Below are 23,777 nucleotides of genomic sequence, written 5' to 3'. Positions count from 1 at the left end.
GCAGCCACCTACGATGCAGCCGAATATACCGGAGGCAAAATCAGATTACGAATTGAACAGACAAAAAAACGCAGGTGAGTCCTATAATTTAAACTCTTTAAGTATACTAATAGAAAACGGTCTAGTGACTATAAAAGCCAGCTTAGTAGATCTTGTGCAAGAACTCTTTAAGAAACAGAACGAACATATAACAAAAAAATCTAGCGAATATGAAGATTTGGTAAAACATAATAATTTAGCAGTTATAGAAGTGTTGCAAACGACATTAAAATGAGCATTAATGCACTAAAAGACAGGCAACACAATTTGATGAAAGAGACATCCGAACTCCGTCAAGAACTTCATTCTCTAAAACTACAACACGAACGTTTAAATCAGCAACAACATTAAAAAGATCTTGTCATAAAAGGTCTTCCTGAAACTGCACCTACAGAAAACCTCAGAGACGTGGTTTTAAAATGAGGCCATGTAATTGATATCCCCCTACAGCTTAACGACATTCAGACGGTAAATCGGATTCCAAGGAAGAGCAAAAACCAAGGCTTCCCACGACCTGCACCAGTCATAATTCGTCTTAAGAGCAAGTCCACAAGAGACAATCTCATAAAAGCCAGCAGGCAGAAAAAACCAGTTGCCAAGGACTTGAACGCACAGCAAGACAATATACCAATCTTCCTATCCGAATATTTAACACCATTCAACCAGAATCTGTTGTACCAAACAAGAAAAGCAAAAATGGAAAAAAATTACCAATTTTTGTGGACCAGAGATGCCAAGATATTCATAAGGAAGTCACAAACTTCAAAGCCGATACAAATTAAAAGCACAGAAGACATAGAAAGGCTGCAGCAGTGAAGACAAAAGCCTCCTAAATAGTTCAAAAAGAAGAAGCCCACAATAAAAAAAAGAACGTGAACCATCAAGACAGATGCTATAACACAGGATATATCGGAAATTTCACTTTGATCCGACCTTTCATATCATTCATTTGACCCCCCAAAGATCTGCCTAATTCCAACAGAGCAACCAAATCAATAACACATATATGTATATATAATCAGTATCACCCTCAGGTAAGCTAATTACAAAGCTTCGAGGGTGCAGTTGAGTTACATCACTGTATTAGTATTTATCTAACATTATTCACTTAACATTCTGTAATGAATTCTAGTAGTAAACAGAAAATGCGATAGTAATACTTCAGTTATATATTTAAGTTTAAAATTATATATTTAATTTACAATTTAAATTTAAAAATTATTAATATGTAAACTGCAACATAAGTAATATTGTTTAACTTGTGAGTCATTAATAATGAACACGATTACTATGATTATTATTAATGGTAATAATACACACTTTTTACTCTTGTGTCAATGAGAAATTCTGCAAATGATAATGATATTAAGAGTAATTATAATTCGTACTGAACCATTTTGCAAGAAAAAGATGTATTGTTGCCTAAATATTAGTATATTCATGTAATTATTTGAGATATAATAAACTATAAAAAAATTATTAAAACAAAAATCAGCATTAAAATATCATTAAAATCAGCATTAACGCATTAATTGACAGGCAGCACAAATTGATAAAAGACACATCGGAACTCAGCAAAAAATTTAATTCCCTGAAACTACAATACGAAGTTTTAACTACAATACGCAACAACATAAAGAAGACCTTGTCATAAACGGTCTTCTAGAAACCAAATCCACAGAAAATCTCAGAGACGTAGTTTTAAAGTTAGGTCATGCAATTGACATCCCCCTACATCATATTAATATTCAGACCATAAATCGGTTTCCCAGGAAGAACAGAAAACAAGGCTTGCCACGACCCGCACCGGTCATAGTTCGTCTGAAAAGCAAGGCTACAAGAGACAATCTCTTAAAAACCAGCAGACTGAAAAAACCAGCAGTCAAGGATTTAAATGCATCGCAAGACAATACGCCAATCTTTCTATCTGAGTATTTAACACCTTTCAATCAGAATCTTTTGAACCAAACAGAAAAAATGTATCAATTTTTATGGATCAAAGACGGCAAAATATTCTTGAGAAAGTCATATACTTCCAAGTCTATACAAATAAAAAGCGCGGAAGATATAGACAGGTTGCTAGAGTGAAACCAGACTCCAACTTAGTTCAATAAGAAGATCTCAACACAACAAAAATGAATGTGAACTATCAGATAGATGTAATTACATCAGAATACATCAGTAATTGTACTTTCGAAGCGCTTGATCAATGGAAACAACACACAGTACAAGCAAGAGGTCTCTCAATCTTGCATATTAACATCAGAAGCATCCGAAAACATTGATTATTGTTACATGCTTATCTGAGGAATTACACTGATATTATTGAAATATTGATTCTTACAGAAATATCCATAACTAATGACGAAGCAACTGCTTTCCAAATTCTAGGCTTCCAACAAAATAGATCATGCTGCCAAACAAAAAAGAGGGGGTGGAATATTAATATTTATCAAACAAAAATTAATAGCAAAAGAAACGGCCTATCAGTTTGAGCTTGGTGAAACCCTTTGCCTCGAAATCACTAATACCACAAATACACAGCATCCCATAATATTAATGCTATTTACAGGCCACCAAACCTAAACATGATAAAATTCTTGCCCGAACTCAATTGTTGGCTTTCAAGCCAAGAAATATGCTCAACCGAACACCTAATGATAATTGGCGACATAAACATAAATATTACAAACGAAAACCAGAACAACACTGTACAATAACTAGACACGATATCCATGTATAATCTAATACCAAGAATAATTCTCATGTACTATAATCTTCTCATGTACTAGAGACGAAATATTCGGAAATACTATCACTGCCTCCTGTCTAGATCATATAAACGCCCGAGCACCACCAAATAGTTACACTGCGTCAGTCATAAAGTGCAAAGTAGCAGACCATTACTTCACAGCTCTAAACCTGCAGACCAAGACAATATCCATGCAATGTCCCTCAGAAGAAAAGCGACAGAAAACAGTAATAGACGAAGAAATAGTCAACCACGAAATAAGAAAAACAGACGGGGAACACCTCGCATCAGAGCAGATATCTTATACAACAACATTAAACTCACACTGGAGGAAATATATAAGAAAGCTACAAAAAAAGTCAGAATTCGTTCAAAAGCCACACATTATCCTTAGATAACACAAAACTTAATCCTAGAAATACACAGAAAGGACGCTTTGTGGAAAGAATTAAAGCGATATCCAAATAACACAACTTTAAAAACTGAATATAAGATAACAAGGAATCACCTTACAACACAAATCAGAAATGCAAAAAGAAGCTACTACAGGGACAAACTAACCTCTGCACAAAACAACATGAAACAAACCTGTCATCTGATCGAAGAAATGCTAGATTTTGTTCCCAAAATCACCGCCTCGGAAACCATAAAACACAGCTTCATGAAAGACGCAAAACCTATCCAACAACTAGCAAATGACTTTAACCATTACTTTGCAGCCTCCATCCAAGAACTGCACAGAAATATTCCCTCAATCAAAAAACGAGAGCCTCCACTTGGACCACAATCAAAACAGACACTATGGCTCCCAACCATAAAAGAAGCAGAACTTCTCTCTGCAATACTTCAAATCAAACCAAACAAATGCCCAGGAATAGATGATATCAGACCTAAAGATACAAAGCAATATGCAACTAGTTTAAGTCCTATCCTACTAAAACTAATAAATGAAATATTCAAAACTGGACAGAATACCAAGTATGCTAAAGACCGCCATAATCACACCCATATAGAAACATAGAAAAAGAAATTTAATCAGCAATTACAGACCAATAGCCATTACCAATTATCAATCAAATTATGGAGCGGATCATACTGAAGAAACTCACAGCATACACTGAGACCTTTCATATTATTCCTAAAACACAATATGGTTTTCAGAAAAATAAGGGAACGACATCTCTCTTGGAAGACTTTACAGACGTAATTAATACCGCCTTAGACAAAAACAAAATTACCATCGTAGTCTTTATTGATCTAACTAAAGTATTCGATACACTTACACATCAAGCCTTGTTAGAAAAGCTGAAGCATTTTGGAATAGACGGGCCTCTTCACAGGTGGTTTACAAACTATCTTCAAAATAGAAAGCATATCACACGTATCGGGTCAAACTGAAGCAGAGAGCTACCAGTCACCTGTGGAGTACCACAAGGTGCTGTACTCTCCCCAACTCTATTCAACATTTACACGCACGATATTAATCAGCTGCCTCTCAAAGATAAGATTTTCCAATACACAGACGATACAACTATAATATCCATCCATAATAACGCTAGCATAGCCCAACCAAATATGCAACATGACATAAATCTGATCATAGACTGGCTCACGAAAACCTCCATACACCTAAACTCAGAGAAAAGACAAAATTAATGATATTCAGAAATCCACTGACTTGACCAGTTGATAATAAGTATATTACCATCCAACATCCACTTTCCAACATAAAAAACACACAGAACAGCACAACCACTACAATCACTCAGGTTGAAACAATACGATACCTTGGAATTTACTTCGATGCAGATATGAACTGGAATAGCCACATAAACCATCCACACAACAAACTCCACACAATAACTGGCAAACTCTACAGGTTAAACGATATAGTTCCCATACGCCTAAAAACACTAATATATAAAGCACTATGCCAAAATATACTAAGATACGCTATAAAAACGTATGCTTTCTGTGCACCCTAAAATTAAATAGATTAATATCATTACAGTACAAAATGACAAAACTGATCTTTTGGGAACAAAGAGAAAATCACGATCTTATATACATTGCAATGTCAGAACACAAAATACTGACATCAAAACATTTATGTCACTATGCAGCTTTGCTAAAATATTATTTCGATGCCAACTATAGGACAGTTAGAAATACATACCGTATAACAAGACCTCAGACTACTAATTATATCACATATGAATACAATAATCACTACGGAAAGGCCACGAGAAACTTCTACATCCCAGACATGATAAACAAATTACCTTTTGAATATAGAAACCTTACAAACTACAATTGCCTGAAAAGAGCTCTAAGGACATACTACGAACAAGAAACACGCACCCAAAATACCATACAAACTTAATGAAACACAATATATTTGTTCAGAGGCTTCCAGTTCAGCGACGCATCAATACATTCCAAGTTTGTGTGTGTGTGTGTGTGTGTGTGTGTGTGTGTGTGTGTGTGTGTGTGTGTGTGTGTGTGTGTGTGTGTGTGTGTGTGTGTGTGTGTGTGTGTGTGTGTGTGTGTGTTATTTAATATTTGTATTATTATTATTATTATTATTATTATTATTATTATTATTATTATTATTAAATTCTCACTTAACAGAATATAGAAACAAATTTCTTAATCAATGGTAGTGTTATAATGCACATAAAGATGTTCCAATTCCATAGCCAAATCCTTGAATCGCTAATAAACTAGATTATATATAAATAACACATCTTGATTTGTATACATGAAGAGAGCATTTTTTGGAAAGGAACCGAAATGGAAACGTATTTAATTTCTTAATATTTTTCACAAAAATGGATTACAATCTGGAAATAAATAAATTAATTAATTAAATATAAAATTATACTGATATAAAAACACCATAACACATAACTGTAATACTAAATTAACATAAAGTGAATTAACATAATTAACATAATTAAGTGAATTAACAAAAATTAACATAAATGTAAAACTAAATTAACCCTTTGGTGTAAACGTGCTCCTCACCTTTATACCTCTGACAGATGAATGCAATTCTTTCTGGACACTGTACATCGTTCCACTTCCCCAGGCGAGTAGTGGCGAGCTCGAGTAAAACACAATTATCCTACATAAATTGCAATATATATATATATATATATATATATACATACACTACCATATATATATAATTGCAATATATATATATATATATATATATATATACTGTAATTCGAAGATAGGAAAAATTAAATATATATATATATATATATATTGAACTTATCTTTAAACAAAATGGATAGTCTGAAAAAACAATTAATAAATTTCTTCTGGATCCTCCTAGGCAGCGTACTACGGAAACTACTCATTTTAAAGGTAGCATCTCAATACCCTACATTAGTTTAGTCTCCAATAAATTGGTTAAACTCCTTAAAAAATACAACATCAGGACGTTTTTCACTGCACTCCCTAAACTCCGTTCTCTTATAAGCCATCCGAAGCCTATTCTTCATAACCTGAAATATCAAGGTGTTTACAAGTTATGGTGCGACCTTAATATTGCTTATTTTGGACAGACTAACAAATCTGTTGAACTGCCTATTGAGGAGCATAAGAGAGACATCTCCTATAAAAGATCACATGCATCTGCGCTATCCAGTCATGTTCTTTTCTCTAATAATCCTCATGAAAATCTACAGAGTCACTCAGTTTGCTGGGATAAATCCGAAAACATTTTTCGCTGTAGTGATGAGTTTGAAAAGAAAATCGTGGAGTCCAGAGAAATCCTCCTTAATCCTGAACATTTGAACAGCAATTTGATTTATAACATTCCTCATAGCCATACTACAGTTGTTCAATACAGGCGCTCACGAGAACCTGCAAAGGCGCATGCAACAAACAATAAAACGTTAGATAGAACGACTTGAAAAATACAACATTTTTGTGTCAATTATGTATTGCATTTTTTGCCTGTAATTCTCAGTTTTTTTTTGTAACTTTAATTTTTTATTACTGTGTTCTATTTAGTTGATACCTGAAGAAGGCTGTAAAAGGCTGAAACTAGTTGCATCATTATCATTAAAATTTAATATTTTATCTCGGTTTAAAGTCGTTCAAAATTTATTCTTCAAATGTATAATTTCAACCGAGTAGAAGATTAAGAATACATACAAATATATATATATATATATATATATATATAATTCGAAGAGTGATATAGGAAAAATTAAATATATATATATATATATATATATATATATATATATATATATAATTCGAAGAGTATAGGAAAAATTAAATATATATATATATATAATTCGAAGAGTGATATAGGAAAAATTAAATACGCTTATCTCCTTTGCTTAAATTGTTACCTTTCATTTTCTGGAAATGAAAGTGACAGGTTTACAATGAATTTATTAATTAATTGCACGACTTTTCATGTATTAGGATTTTTCAGACATTTCAGTACATCATTCACTTTTGTAATCAGTTCACTCTTTTATTAGCATTTTAATTTTTCACTTTGTGTGTGTGTGTGTGTGTGTGTGTGTGTGTGTGTGTGTGTGTGTGTGTGTGTGTGTGTGTGTGTGTGTGTGTGTGTGTGTGTGTGTGTGTGTGTGTGTGTGTGTGTGTGTGTGTGTGTGTGTGTGTGTGTGTGTGTGTGTGTGTGTGATTCACATCAGAATATTATCAGGGAAAGAACTCTAAATCTTAAATTTCTGGTTGCAATATATAATACCGCTCTCATTCTCCGCATCTCCATCGTTGATCACAGTTACTTTCATTGCCTGCAAATGGTCTGATGGGTGTGGCTAATATGGATACAGAATTATTATTCGGCAAAAAAAACACTCAAGATCACGACAGATTCTCCACCAAGTTGAATTTCCTTGCAACACCGCTGAAATACAAACTGTTTGGCAGTAGTCATCCCATAAACCAATCTCATGACCGCCATCGGCAACAATTACGGTGAACGCAAAATGGTTTCTAAGCAAAAGCAGAGAACGGCTGTTATTCTATGAACTCAGCTTTGAGCACTCTGTTTTCATTAAATAATGTTTAACTTCCTTTAATCAATCTGCATGGTTCGTCTAAGTTAGTTACCGTATGATGGTACAACTACCGTGAAGCCCGCAATGCAGGCACTGCACCATCTTATGAAACTAATTATAATACTATGAGTTGTAATATACTTTTTTCTGCAAATTGCCTGTGTTCTCTTGGCCACTTTGGCTGGCTGATGGACACTAGTTCCTATGATTAAACATCCTTCCGCCACCGTATTGAAACCTTTAACTCACCTTTAACTGGAAAAGCTCTGAATAAATGTTCTTCGCGTACTAAACGGGATTTGAACCCAGTCTTTTCAACACTATACGGCAATGTCGAAGCCAAATGAGGTACGAAGATTTCTTTCTCTTACTGATCAAGCATTTCTTGATATATATTTTTTTTATTAAAAAAAAAAAAAAAATATATATATATATATATAGTCTTTCGTTCATGTGTTTGCTTCGGAGTGTATAGCATATTTTAAACTTTCAGTTTCACTTTGTCTTTTTCAAGCAATGAACGCAAATGTCATCCTCACCGATTGTACATATATAAGAAGCTGCTGATGCCTTAGAAGCACCGGCGCTTTGACAAATGAACGTGGCCTCTTTTGCTTTTATAATCCACTCTGATATTCCAGTTTGTAAATCAATTAAGGAAAATCTCTTGAGTGCATGTGTGTATGTTGTTTTTAATGGTCTTCATTTCTCCTGTTTTTGTTTAAATATTTGATATCTTAAATTAAAATTATCATTCGCTATGGGTTGTTAAAATATCTACTGTCTATACTAAATGGTATGGATTATGCATTTTGTCTCATGAATATAGTAATTGTCTATTTCCTTTCGTACCTTGATGTAGCTGTTAATACTAGAAGGCTGCCTAGGTGCCCAGTTTACGTAGTCAACAGAGGATCCGTCCATCCAGAGGAATGATGAAGTCTTTTGGTCATACCGGAGGCCAATCAACGCCACTTCCATGTCATTGATAATCAGAGTAGTGAGAACATCTAGAGAATGTTTGGTTAAAAGAACAAATGTAAAATATGGAAACCAGAATAAAATAAGTTTCTTATATAGAAAGAGGTTTAATTCTTTTAATTAAATGAAGTAAAATAACATTCCTACACTTTCCGAAGAATGTCGCAAATATTTGTAAGTAATAATTAATAGTGCTGATTTCACACTTTATTTTTCTCTATCGCATTAAAATGCCTTACACATTAAGAAAGCCCTCTTAGCTCAATCGATATCAACAATGTCCTTTGTTTGGAAAGACCTCGGTTCCAAACCCGTCTAGCACTCGAGGAACTTTATCAGGGGTTTTAAGTAAAGAGGAATTAGCTGCAGTCATACGGAAGCTTTTTCTCCAGGAAACTTCGGTTTTTCATCCGTCAAAGGAGAAAACCGTCCAGAAGAACACACGCTATTTACAAACATAGCAGTCAATGCAAATCGGATCAACAGGCCTAACATAAGTAAGAATTAGGTTCTAGAAGCCAAGTTACTCTGCCCTAACAAGCTCCTCAGCCTAAAGCGGAAAAAAAAGTTCCCTATTAGTCTCATATAATGTTTAAGATTATGGAAATTATGGAAATGTAAAAAGAAACTACCATCGAGTCAAATTAACCTCCGTAAAAATGACATGAAACAACCAAAATTGGTCATTAATTAGAAAAGCCTCAGAAAAAAACGCAACGTACGTCTTTAAATCTATTATTACTATTGTTATTTTTATTATTTATTTCGTTATGTATTTATTTTATTTATTTATTTTTCCATTCTTGCATAGCACACGTTATGCACTTCCCTTTATAGCATCCAGTAGAAAGAGTAATCATATTTCGGCTTCATCTTTTTTTTTTTTTGATCATTTCTGTCTGTGTTTTCTTTCAACGACTGATATTTACTTTACATCCACAATGGATTACTGTCGCTCCATATTATCCAATAATATGCTAAACGTGAATGTCGAAAGAGAATATTTTTACCTAGTTTCTACTTCTTTTTTTTTTTTTTCAATTTGAATGCTTCTTGTTTTCTTAAAAATAGTCTACTACGCTTATCACGTTTATCTCTAAATCAATAATTACATCGAACGGGATATCGTACGTAAATGTAAATTAAAATAAGAGGAGATACCCGGGAGACTTAATGGTGGAAACGTGAGAGTCGCGTGTTATTATATATCTTAGCACAGTCTAAAATATACTAAGATCCAAACTGCATTACTTCTACAAGAGATAAATTAATTATTAATTCCTGAACGCTTGAAAAAGGAATTACTATCGAACATGGTGGAACGCATGAAGGAGAAATATTTCCCATTCGAATCATAACTACAATTCATTTCAGTTCTGTTCAGATTTCGGTGAAGTAAAGTCTCTCAACTTTCTTGGCATAAATGTTCCAAGATATACATAGAAATGACATTCTGTGTATATCTAGGAAAAGGAAAACAATTAAACCTAAATAACGCAGCATTCAGAAACGAATTATAATACAACAAGGAATTCCGTTACAACTCAGATAAGAAATGTAAAAAGAAACTACCATATAGTCAAATTAACCTCCGTAAAAAAGACATGAAACAACCAAATTGTAGATTGCACTCCCAATACCACCACCACTTTAATCACAGCTTCACGAAAGACATTAAGTTATACGTATGTTATTTTCGACCACAAAAATAATGTAATAAAAATAACTAATACTGGTTTATTGGTCGTAAACATTTGATACTTCTAGTTTCCAGTTTCGCCAAGTAAACTGGTGGCTTCATCTCGTTTTTGACGAACATACAAATATAAATAAACAACAATCAATGCATTACTAAAGAAAATACCGAATAATAGGAACCGTTACAATAGAAAAGCAAGTACAATACAAACGCATGGATGGTATCACATGGTCGGTCACTGCTCAGCAGCTGCGTCCGATAGCAGAGTAATTAAACTCTGATGTTTCTAGAGAACTGATCAGTAACTTCCAAATGTCGCACAGAAACATCCTTGGTTTCTGTTTAGGGTACCTTGCGAGTGGAATACCACTGTAGCTTCTTTTATGTTGCAGGAGCTGTGGTCTTCTTCTATTTATGGCAAGGAACTCTTATCCCATTCAATGTTGTTGTAAGTGTTGCAAAAATGGAATGCCAACGCTGATCTGTCCTCTCACACAAAAATACCAGATAAAGGTCCCTCACTTCACTGACGGGAATCGAACTCAGGTCTTTCGGACCAAATGGCTTCGTCTATACTGACTGAGCTACGGAGGCTCGTTTTTATTACAACGACATTAAATCTTTTCGACAAGAACTACGGAGAAATGTCCCTCCAATCACAATACGCGATCCTCTACTCTGACCACAACCATAAAAGAAGCAGAATTTCTCTCTATAATACATCAAAATAAAACAAACCAAGGAAAGGCCGAGGAATCGACGGCATTAGCCCTGAAGATATCAAGTGACACGCGGCTAGCTTGGGCAAGATTTTATTAAACTGTATAAATAAAATCTTTAAAACGTACAAATACCAGTATGCTAAAGAATATACTAATCAAACCAATATACAACAATCGAAAAAGAAATTTAATTAATAATTACAGAACCATAGCAATACTAGCAATTATCAATCAAATTGTGTAGCAGATCATGCTTAGCAAATATATACATGTGCAGAAAACGTTCGAATCATCCTCAAAATACAGTAATGTTTTGTGGATGACCCGATAAGTTCCCTTATTCAGAAAAATAAGAGAACGATATCCGCAAAATTTCACATAATTAATGGCATCTTAGACAAAAACAAATTGTTATGGTAGTCTTTATCGATACACACATACATGAAACCTTATTAGAAAAGCCAAGCGTTGGTTCCCACACGCACAATAAATAATAATAATAATAATTTTTTTTAAGAATTTTTTTTATTACATTGCATACATTTCTTAAAGTTATTATATACATTACATACATTTGATTACATATAATAAATATATTGCATACATTGGTTTTCATGTGATACGTCCATCCTCATTTGGTTACATATGATGCATCTTGAATGACAACTGATTTCTTTGCTTTCATCCTCGAAGCTTATATGTAAACTTATCTGAGGATGACACCAGTTGGTTATTATGTATTGGTTTTTTTTTTGCTGTTTTGGGAAGCTACGAAATCTATGATTGAGAAATACGCGCGCGCGCGCGCACTCACACACACACACACACACACACACACACACACACACACACACACACACACACACACACACACACACACACACACACACACACACACACACACACACATGCGCGCGCGCGCGATAACTTGGAATGCATTGATGCGTCGCTGAACTGGAAGCCTCAGCGAATATATTGTGTTTCATTAAGTTTGTATGGTATTTTTGGTGCGTGTTTCTTGTTCGTAGTATGTCCTGAGAGCTCTTTTCAGGCTATTGTAGTTTGTAAGGTTTCTGTATTCAAAAGGTAATTTGTTTATCATGTCTGGGATGTAGAAGTTTCGCGTTGCCTTTCCGTAGTGATTGTTGTATTTATATGTGATATAATTAGTAGTCTGAGGTCGTGTTATACGGTATGTATTTCTAACTGTCTTATAGTTAGCATCGAAATAATGTTTTAGCAAAGCTGCATAGTGACATAAATGTTTTGTTGTCAGTATTTTGTGTTCTGACATTGCAATGTATATAAGATCGTGATTTTCTCTTTGTTCCCAAAAAGGTCAGTTTTGTCATTTTGTATGTAGCGACATTAATCTATTTAATTTGTAGGGTGCACAGAAAGCATATGTTGTTATAGCGTATCTTAGTATATTTTGGCATAGTGCTTTGTATATTAGTGTTTTTAGGCGTATGGGAACTATTTCTTTTAACCTGTAGAGTTTGCCAGTTATTGTTCGGAGATGGTTGTGTAGATGGTTTATGTGGCTATTCCAGTTCATATCTGCATCGAAGTAAATTCCAAGGTATCGTATTGTTTCAACCTGAGTGATTGTAGTGGTTTTGCTGGTCTATGTGTTTTTTATGTTGGAAAGTGGATGTTGGATGGTTATATATTTCTTATCAACTGGTCGAGTCAGTGGATTTCTGAATATCATTAATTTTGTCTTTTCTCTGAGTTTAGGTGTATGGAGGTTTTCGTGAGCCAGTCTATGATCAGATTTATATCATGTTGCATATTTGTTTGGGCTATGATTGCGTTATTATGGATGGATATCATTGCTGTATCGTCTGAGTATTGGAATATCTTACCTGTGAGTGGTAGCTGATTAATATCGTGCGTGTAAATGTTGAATACAGTTGGGGAGAGTACCACTAACCTGTGGTACTCCACAGGTTAGTGGTAGCTCTCTGCTTCGGTTTGACCCGATACGTGTGATATGCTCTCTATTTTGAAGGTATATTAGGTATAATAATACCTAATATAAGAATGAAATATAATAAAAGGTATAATAATAATAATAATAATAATATACAAAGCACTGTGACAAAATATACCACGACACGTACGGGTTTTGTTGACACTACAACCTAATAGATTAATATCATTACAATATTCATAAAAGAAGGTTTAACTGCAAAGGAAATTCATTCAAAGTTCATAAACGTTTAGACACTCCTCTGCTTCGTTTTCGACAATTAAGAAATGGGCTGCTGAGTTTAAACGTGGCCGTACCAGCTTTGAGGATGATCCACATGAAGGACTGCAAAACGTGTAAAAACACCAGAAATCACTGATCAACTGCACGACATGGTATTGGATGATCGGTGAGTCAAAATGTGTGAAACTATAGGCATTTCAAAAAGAAGGTGTAGGGATATATACAGGGTGTTTCAAAGAGAATGACCTGATTTCAAATAATTATGTTTAATAATAAAAATGCAGTACAGTTAAAAAATAAATTACCAAGTATGAAATAATGTCGAAAGTTTCACTCCCTACAATTACAAATGCTCAATGTGCCCTTCATCTGCTGCACGGACAAGATGAAATAGTGGCGGCATTTAGCGGTCTTCATAATAAACTCTGGGTCAAGGCCGTTCACATGGTACAAGTCGCATTCATTTGTGGTTCGTGGTTGCAGAGATATACAATTTTCAAATCGGGGCATTTATTTTGAAACACCCTGTATTTTGCATTAAGAATTGCATATGCGAAATCTTTTCGCAGGATGGGTGCCACGCTTGCTCAAAGCAGATCAAAAACGCACCTTCACGAAAATCTCTGAACAGTGCTTGGAGTGTTTTAACAAGAATAAAACTGATGTTGTGCGTCGATTTATTACTATGGATGAGATTTCGATTGACCATTGAACGCATCCAAACAGCAGTCTAGACAGTGGACAGAAGCCAAAGAAGTTCAGCGCCAAAGAAGACAAAGTCGGTTCCTTCAGCAAGAAAGGGTATGACATCGGTGTTTTGGGATGCAAAAGGCATTTTGTTTATTAATTATCTCCCAAAGGGTAAAACAATAACCGTGGAATATGTTTCCGATATTTTAACCATACCAGACGAAACAATTCGTGAGAAGAAAAAAAAACGGTTTTTCAGAAGGAAAAAAATCATCTTTCATCAGCTCAATGCAGCTGCGCACACAAGTATTTTGGCAGTGGGAAAATTAAGGAATCTGCACTATGAATTGTTGGAACATCTGCCCTATTCCACAGATTTGGCTCCCTCTGACTTCTATCTCTTCCCAAAACTGAAACTCTTCCTTGCTGCTCAGTGTTCCTCTTTGAATCAAGACGCGATTGCAGCTGTAGAAAGGTATTTTGTAGATCTTACTGAGAACCACTACAGAGACGGTATGATGTCGCCGGAGCATCGCTGGAATAAATGTATTAGTCTCGAGGGAGATTATGTTGAAAAATAAAATAATTTCGAAATTATAAATTCTAAATAAATTCTAAATTATATATATAATTTATTGTTATTGTTCAGCCTGGTGGGAGCGGACGTGTTCAAAGTCTCTCCTGCTTAAGTTGGTCACTGTGGTTTTTGTATTTCAATTAACTTCAAGTTATATACCGTCATAAGCGTAAACACTCGATCTATCGCGATTTAAAATAGTTTTTTTTTTTTTAAAAAAAAAATTCGCGCAATTAGAAAAAAAGCTATTTTTAAATGTTTCAAAATTTTTCTTTCTTTTCTGCTATCGCTACAACGGTATGCCTTCACGTTCCGGGAAATGGTCATAGCGTACGCTTTCCCCGAATTCGCCCGAGGTAATAGCTAGGAAAAGTTCACTCACCATCGATATTGACCACTCGCAGCCGTCCGCTACCCTAATTCAGCAGCAGTTGGTCACATGTCTCCGGAATGCGAAAAACCACGGAAAAGACGCCAGCCTGACTCTTACAGCTATAGACAAAGAAAAACATCAATCTCATCTCTGCTGAGAGCAACGGACAAAGGACACTACTCTCTCTCTCTCTCTCTCTCTCTTATGCCAATATTGTAGTTAGATACCTCCGTGCGAATTTCTACTACTGGGACGACTGCTGCGCTTCCAAAAGCAAAAATAACCAATTGCGCTTTCCAAGACAACAGAATAGTAATTTTCGTAATCGAGAATACCCTACTGGACAAATACCTAGACGTAGTGGCACAGCATGTCCGAGAAAAATATATATCCCACATTTCAAGGGTCGTTGGAACTGTGCAAATGTATTTTAATAATGCATCTGTGGCTTAAGATATTAATTGAAAAAGGAATATACATCAGAGGATGCTACGTGAATGTCTCACTAATCACGCTAGCTCCCACGAAAATAATAGTGTCCAATGTTTCACCAGAAATAAGCCACCAAGTGCTTCGCCGATTACTGTCAAATAAGGCGAGAAGCAGGTAAAATCCGAATGCTGCGTGTCTCTACCACAAGGCCTGAATTCTCCACATCAAAAGTTTTAGAAGACAGCCTTTAATGTTGGCGACAACACAATCAGCTCCGAAGCAAAAAATAATAAATACAAAAATAAACTGAGTACGTACTCCTTTTACTTTAGTGTTTCTGCTCAGTGCTTCTACTGCCAAGATAGGCTACGTAAGAAAATTATGCTCATTTATAGCTGAGGTCATTTATATCAGATATGACAAACCAGCTAACAATACTACCAACCCTAAAGGATGAGAAAACTGGAAATATGAAACATCCAACCAAATAATAAAAATAAAAAAATAAATAAAACAGATATTTTATTTATCCCAATAAACAACAAAAATCTCAAGTACAAAGCTCTCAGCGAGACACTGATGGTAGAAAATCTACTGCTAACGAAACTATGCTTTCAAAAGAACCTATGCTTACATCAAATAAAAGTCATTCTAAAGAGAAGGGAAATAGGAAACATACAAATAGTTAAGTCACAAAAAATTAAATTAATTAGGATCAAGAAACAAAAGAAGGAAAAAGTGAGCCAAAGATGAATCATTACAGCTTCAACAGAGCATCTTTGCCAGCCAACATTCTGTATCCTTCCCAACAGCTTGTAGAGATGGATGAGTAGATAGAGCTTCTTGAGTCCTCAGATGATAAAGTAGAAACTGAAAAACTCAGCTCTTCCCCACACCGAAGGCCCACAAAGAAATTATCTGCTTTAGAGATACATCTCCTGTCATTGACGGGCTCACCACTGAATACCACTAGTCCTGGGAACTCCATGGAACTATACTCCACAGAATTTATGTCGAAGCCAACACAATGGCTTCCCACCCAATATGACAACATCTTTTAGTAAATTTAACCCAAAGAAAGGAGACTCTACAAAATTAGATGGAACTGGCGACACATCTACATCATAAACATCGAATGTAAAATAATATCAAAATCCATTGCTAACAAACTTAAACCTGCGCTGAATGAAATAATAGATATGCACCAGAGCAATTCTATCCATAGACGATCTATTCAAGAAATCCTACATCTCATAAGTGACCTGATAATCATAGCTAACAAAAACAGCGTAACAATGGGTCTTGTAACACTTGACCAAGAAAAAGCTTTAGACCGCATTGAACATTCCTACCTATTCAACTGTTTGAAAGCTTTCATCTTTAGTTCATTCATCCTTCAATCCATTAAGACGTAATATGCTAATATATACTTTTGCATGAAAATAAATGAAAATAATACGTCTACATCTCTATGGTACCACATCGGTACCGTCGAGATGTAGACGTATTATTAAGCAAAACTGTCCAATATCTGGTCCACTTTACACGATTGCCATCAAGCAATTTTGCGTAGAGTAAGCATTCTGCCTAGAGCATTCCGTCCTAAACTTTCTTACCAAAGCCATAACCCTAACAGCACATGCTGATGATATTACATTTATAGTTGGAAGGAAAGAAGGTGATTTCTATAACACACAAACAGCATGTCAGCAATAACAAGGCTGCTCAGGAGCCGAGGTAAATACACAAACAAACCACGGGACTGTTGTGTGGCAAAAGGAAAAACCGAATCGATTATCCAATGTATAGACACTGGTCCGTAGAGCGGAAACAAATACCTTGGAACCTATCTAGGAGACATGCCCTCTTACGCGGACAAGAACTGGGAAACGCTGATTAAACGTTTCAAGCAAGTACTAGGAAAGTGGGCAGTAATACTAATCTCTGCCTCCAGTGGAGGGAGAGCAATGATTGTTGACCAAATAACTACTAGTGTCCTTTGGCATACACTCAAGATTCTCATGCCACCAGTGCAAGTTATCAAACAAATACAGTTGACCATCTATCAATTCATATGGAACCAAACAGCTGACTTCCTATTCCAAGTTAAGTACTTCTCCTTATAATAAGCACAAAACTCAATCTTCATTGACCACACGATAACAACCTTACGCGCTCGCTTGTTCCTTAATAATACCCTACAACAGAAAAAGGCTCACAAAAGCTCAGCGAATATATTTTCAGTTCTGCCACTAGAGATTTCGCTTCCTCCACAATTTTAAGAACGAAAAGAGCGCATGTACCAGTGAGTCTAGTAAATCTCTAAAAAGATGCCCTTCGAAGACGGAAGAAATTCAACCTCCAGCATTCAGTGAAGACTGTGAATAATGATCATCAGTTACTTTCATGTAAATGTATAGTATTATCTTATAGCAAGGGTTATCTTTGTGAAAGTTGTACAATCATATTATAGTAATAACTGTTATTTGTATGAAAAAGTGTAATGACATGTTATAGCAACTGCTATTCTTATCTAATTTATCTCTAAAATGAATGAGCATGTATCCCCTATGCCTGATAATGCTGTATATTAGACTGTTAATTTCAAATAAAAAAACCAATGTATCTATCTATACCCATATCTAGGGATCAAGCTAGGATGTCCTTCGTCTGGACAATTATACACAGTGGCCATAGAACCCATCTTAAAAAGAGTGCACGACACCATCATCTCCAAACGAACCAGCATAATAGAGCCACATCAAAAAATAACGTCATCAGCATATGCTGATGACGTCACAGTAATAATCCGTAATGACAAAGAAATGACAGTAACTAATGAGGCACATAAACTATATGCACAAGCCTCAGGGGCCAAATTAAACTCCGCAAACACCAATGGTTTGTGGTCAGGCAGATGGAAGGCCAGAACTGATTCTCCGATTGAATGTACCTGGTCAAATGAAGGACAAATATATTCAGGTGTACACCTTGGCAACACCAAAATATATAATGCACTGAACTGGACACAAGCTACACAACGGATTTAGGGATTTAAACAAGTGCTAGGAAAATGGAACAGCATTTGTTCAATGTCTTCACTTAGAGAAAGAATCCTAATAATCAACCAGATGACTGCGAGTGTGCTATGGCATACCCTCAAAGTATTAACTCCCCCTGAAGACTTTCTCCATCATATTAAAATGGCCATGAAACGTTTGCTAAGGAACAATACTAACTGGGAAATATACTCTGAACTCTGCAAGCCACTCAATAAGGGAGGTCAAGGCCTGATTTCCCTTGAAAACAAGATCACAACCTTCAGAATAATCCTTCTCCTAAAGACACTTCAGTCCAATCATGCTTATATAACCACTTTCGATTACATCATGAAATCATCCACCAGAAGAGTTACGTTTTCCACAATCTTCCGAATGGCTAGTTCTGTACCACCACATCCTAAACTACCTCATTTTTACAAAGATGCTCTACAGGGTGAAAAATACAGAAATTCATCACACACTTACAGGATCAACAGAGACTTCTGTACTAACAGAACCACTGTTTTCGAACAGAAGCATAATAAGTCTCACAACTGGCCAGGCCTTCCTTTTCCCTACATGGAACTGGGCAGGGATAAGAATATAAAGGGACCTCCTGACCGAGACGCTAAAGTGGAAAACACTAAAATGCTTTCCATTGAAAAACTGCAAAATTGAAAAAGCAATATCAACAGATGCAAGTTGCTATTATAAAAGCCTTCCCAGATATCGCTACTCCTCAGGGAATTCGTATTACTTCTAGGAACTGCGGGGAGCCTACCTTTCATCTTGCATCATCTGAAGCCTCACTTCCAATTCTTCCTTCCAACAACAAGAAAATATACCACTTCCTCATATCAGTAGCTCCAACTTCGTCCTTCTTATATTGATCCGTAACCCTCTCATTTACTAAGCTGCACATGCCACCCAGTTTTCAGTGAGATCTTCCAAATAAATCGAGGGGTTCCAAACCAGATTCCGAAATACAGTGGAGGCTATGGCATAACATCTTGCCAACTCCTACTAAGCTCACAAATTTCAGCTAAGACAATCGGATCAGTGTCTATTCCGCAGGAATCTCTGTTTGCAGGACAGACACATATCTCTGTCCTGCAAACAGAGCGATGATCACCTACGCCGTGAATACAGCCTCTAGCACCAGTAACTAAGCACACACACAACCAAGAAGACTACTGGAATTTAGTCCATACAGAAGAGAACAAACATAGAATATTCAATTTCCTCTTCATCTGCGCCAAGTCCGTCATTTACAGTTTCTACCTTAAACACACAAGAAATAACCAGCACGCGTCCATCACTGAATCAGAACAAACCCTCATGTGTAACCTACGTCGGAAACTACAAAGCAGACTTTCACTGGAAATTTGGTTATTTCAAAGAAACTGGAACTGTCACAAAATTCATAGAGGAGTGGAATTCAATTGGTACCCTTTTCTGGTTTGGCGACGACAATACACTTTAGCTGAAAAATAACTAACAGTGATAGTGAACTGTAATATTGACTCTTACTGAAAAGACACATCCTGTCTACCACTAATGTACTTTTATCCCCTCGTTTCTATTGTATATCTAAAAAGAAAATCCTTTTGTCTCTGTAATATACAATCTTATAATGTGTAAATAGTCCTTTTTTGTTATCTATCTTCCAATGTCAGCTTACAAGCAGAATTATGTTCTCCATGTCAGGGAACTATCCTGACGATGGAATAGTTCAGTGGTAAGGCTGTTACCTCAATGCTTCTTAACTGGCCTTCTTCCGAATTTAAACCTATAGGAGGAATAGGGTATATTGAAGGGGGAAAGAATTAGAAGAATTACAGCAAGGGTTATAGAGAGAGCATAGTTGTAAGGCCAGAAATGAAAAGACCCCATTGCCCTAATAGCATAAGAGTACTCTAATTGCATAAGCGTCATAAAATAAGAAGAGTTGGCTGATAAGGCCTTATAGGAAAGATTAAAGTTAGTGTATCTTCCTCAAAGTAGAAGAAGAGGAGGATAGATCCAGCTAGGGATCCATGGGATGCCGCTTACCTTACAATCAAGATGATTGCCCCTTATGGCCCTGTTGGTCCACGAGTCCTTATTCAGTATATTCGGACCACCCCACCATACACACACACACACAAATGGTGGGCTCCCCTATTCGCCACCCAGTAGACGCTCTCTCTAGGAATTTATCCCCCTCTCTCGGGGTGGGACCCTGTAACCATTAGGAAAATGAAAACCAAAACGATTCAACGGTGATTTCTAAGGCCGGAACAGGCCATGTTAGGCCTAAATCCCTAATACGCATGTTGATCTTCCACTGTATATTTTTTCAAGTTTAATAATATATATATATATATATATATATATATATATATATATATATATATATATATATATATATATATATATATATATATACTATATATATATATATATATATATATATATATATATATATATATATATATATATATATATATATATATATATATATATATGTCTATTTATCTATTTATATAATATATCGCCCCTGAAACTCGCACTGTTACAGACAACGATATATTATGTAAGGGGTACCATTTTAACTCAGTGAAGAATGAACAGATGTGGCAATTTTTGAATTGATATTTTGCTTCTTGTTACATCAGGAATTTTCTCAATATGCAGATATAAATACAGACATAAAGCCTCCATTGATGTGCCGTATTCAACACGCAAATCAACCATTCAACCGACCAAACATCCAGTCACATTCCTTCGTTATTACTCTTGTTACCATTTCCGCGACTTTTAGAAAATGTTTCACTTATTTTATAAAAAAAATGGCGAATATAGTTTCACAATTGTGCACATTAGGAAGAAATGTGTTTGAGAGCCTTCCTTCTGGAATCTTCAAGTATTCGGTATATTATTATACACATTAATTGCAAGTAAATTGTCATATTTTTTTTCAATAATTTCTGAACTCCTTAGTCATTCAATAGCATGTATATCTAAACATGAAATACTTTGAAACTTCAGTTAACAATGTTGTAGCATCTATTTCTCTAATTAGCATCTAACTGTGATATTGATCCGCAGAAAAGCAACAACGATAATAAAATAATGAGAACATTTTATTACAGAAATTGACTACAGAGAACTATTCGTAATAATTTTCATATACTTTGCATCAACATAACAGTGGCTTTTCAAAGTAAGTTTTTTTTTTTCAATTTTTCAAATTACTATAGACAGGAGAATATCTCTATTTTCAGTTTTATATCATTCTTTTCTTGTTATCTGATTTCGTTTACAGTAATCTGCTACATTTCTCAGTTGTTCAATACGTGCAGGCGCAAACTTGACTTGTTTGTCTGTTTGCTTACTTGGGAAATGGAGTAAAACCAGGTTTAAAATAGCTTGGTATCTTTAACATTTATTATACCCAAGGTAAAATACTTTCTACATCTATCTTTCATCCTGAGATTTTTATTTAATAAGGTTAAAACACCTTATATTAACTTGTTCGGATAAAATACTTATAAGCTCTGTATTACTAAAATCTTGGTATTTCTAGCCTGGATCCCAATGATGAGACCTCAATAAAGGTCGAAACCGGTCTGGGTAGTGCTGTAGCCACTACCGGTCTGAGGCTCGGCTATTGCTACTATGACTTCGCTCTCTTTTTGGTTTTTGCCTTAAGGGAGCAATTTGAGTCTCCGGGGAAAGTGTTTTCTGATACGGTCCGGTGAGAGGCTTTGTCAGTGAATGCTCTTCTCCGGAATATGAGCAGTTCTACTCGGTGGTGGTGGTGGGTGGAAGGCCATCACTGAGTGGAGCCAACGCTGAGATGGACGGATCTTTCGCCCACTATTGAGTGACCTAGGGATCGTCCGAATTTTTTAGAGATGGCTTTACGTATTCATAAAGTCGAAAACTGTCTGGGTAGTGGCCCCTTGTCTTTAATACATAGCATCATACATCTCCTCCAGGAGATGTGCTTTGCATTAAGAGTAACTATTAAAAATAGTGATCAAAACTTATCCACCTTTACCACGAGTTGCCTTGGTCCTGCACTACGTGTGGGGTCATCTAGACTTGAAATACTTGCAGGTGCAAACTTGACTTACTTGTTTGTTTGCTTACTTGGGAAATGCAGTAAAAATAGTTTTAAAATAGCTCTTTAACATATATATAGCTTTCAGAGGCGAAGTGTAGATTCAAATATAGAAATATTTTCAAAGAAAAATTGAAACAAAAAAAGCTTGAAAATAAGAAAAATTTTAGAGGATGCTGCGAGACATGACGAAAACAATGACTGATTCAGGTATGGAGGTGTGTCCTGACCCCAAAGTAGTGCAAGTCAGGGCAACTCATGGTAAAGGTAGAATAAGCTCTGATCACTATTCTTAATATTTACCGTTAATGCAAAGCCCATCGCCTTGAGGAGATGTATGATGGTATGTATTAAAGACAAGGGGACACTACCCATACCGTTTTTGACCTTTATTGAGGTCTCATCAGTGGGAGCCAGGCTAGAAATACCACGATTTTAGTAATACTGAGCTTATAAGTGTTTTACCAGAACAAGTTACCATAAGGTGTTTTAACCTTATTAAATAAAGTGTAAATTAAGGGTAAATATTAAGAACAGAGATCAGAGCTTATCCACATTTACCACGAGTTGCCTTGACTTGTACTATGTGTTGGGTCATCTAGACTTGCAATACTTGCAAGCGCAAACTTGACTAACTTGTTTGTTTGCTTACTTGGGAAATGGAGTAAAACCAGGTTTAAAATAGCATGGTATCTTTAACTTTTATTACCCAAGGTAAAATACTTTCTACATCTATCGCTCATCCTGAGATTTTTATTTAATAATGTTAAAACACATTATATTAACTTGTTCTGGTAAAATCCTTTAAGCTCTCTATTACTAAAATCTTGGTATTTCTAGCCTGGCTCCCACTGATGAGACCTCAATAAAGGTCGAAACCGGTGAGGGTAAGACTTCGGTTCTGAGAGGCTCTGCTTGGGAACAGGTTTTTGCCTATCTTTGAGTGTGGCCACCGCTGAGATTACGGCTCTGCTTGGTGGTGGGGTGAGCCTGCCACTGGGTAGAGCCAATGCTGAGAAGTTCTTCTCGGTGACGGGGTGAGCCTGTCATTGAGTGGAATAACGCGGAGTTGGGCGATCTTTCGAGAT

The 23,777-nt window shown here is 35.7% G+C and overlaps 1 protein-coding gene across 2 annotated transcripts in view; it reads right to left on the bottom strand.

Moving 5' to 3' along the window:
* LOC150110330 (macrophage mannose receptor 1-like) overlaps positions 1–23,777 on the bottom strand; it is a 123,913-nt gene that overhangs the window by 56,134 nt on the left and 44,002 nt on the right. For both annotated transcript variants that reach the window (XM_090392943.1, XM_090392939.1), the window contains 2 exons: positions 8,701–8,858; positions 5,819–5,918 (listed from right to left, as the gene is read on the bottom strand). In XM_090392943.1, coding sequence (XP_090249069.1) covers positions 5,819–5,918; positions 8,701–8,858 — 258 coding nt within the window. The remainder of the gene's footprint in view (positions 1–5,818; positions 5,919–8,700; positions 8,859–23,777) is intronic.

This window comes from Typopeltis vanoorti, chromosome 1, assembly GCF_054136105.1.
Source record: "Typopeltis vanoorti isolate ZY-2024b chromosome 1, IOZ_Tvanoo_1.0, whole genome shotgun sequence".
Lineage (NCBI taxonomy): Eukaryota > Metazoa > Arthropoda > Arachnida > Uropygi > Thelyphonidae > Typopeltis > Typopeltis vanoorti.
This window is presented reverse-complemented; position numbering and strand designations above follow the sequence as displayed.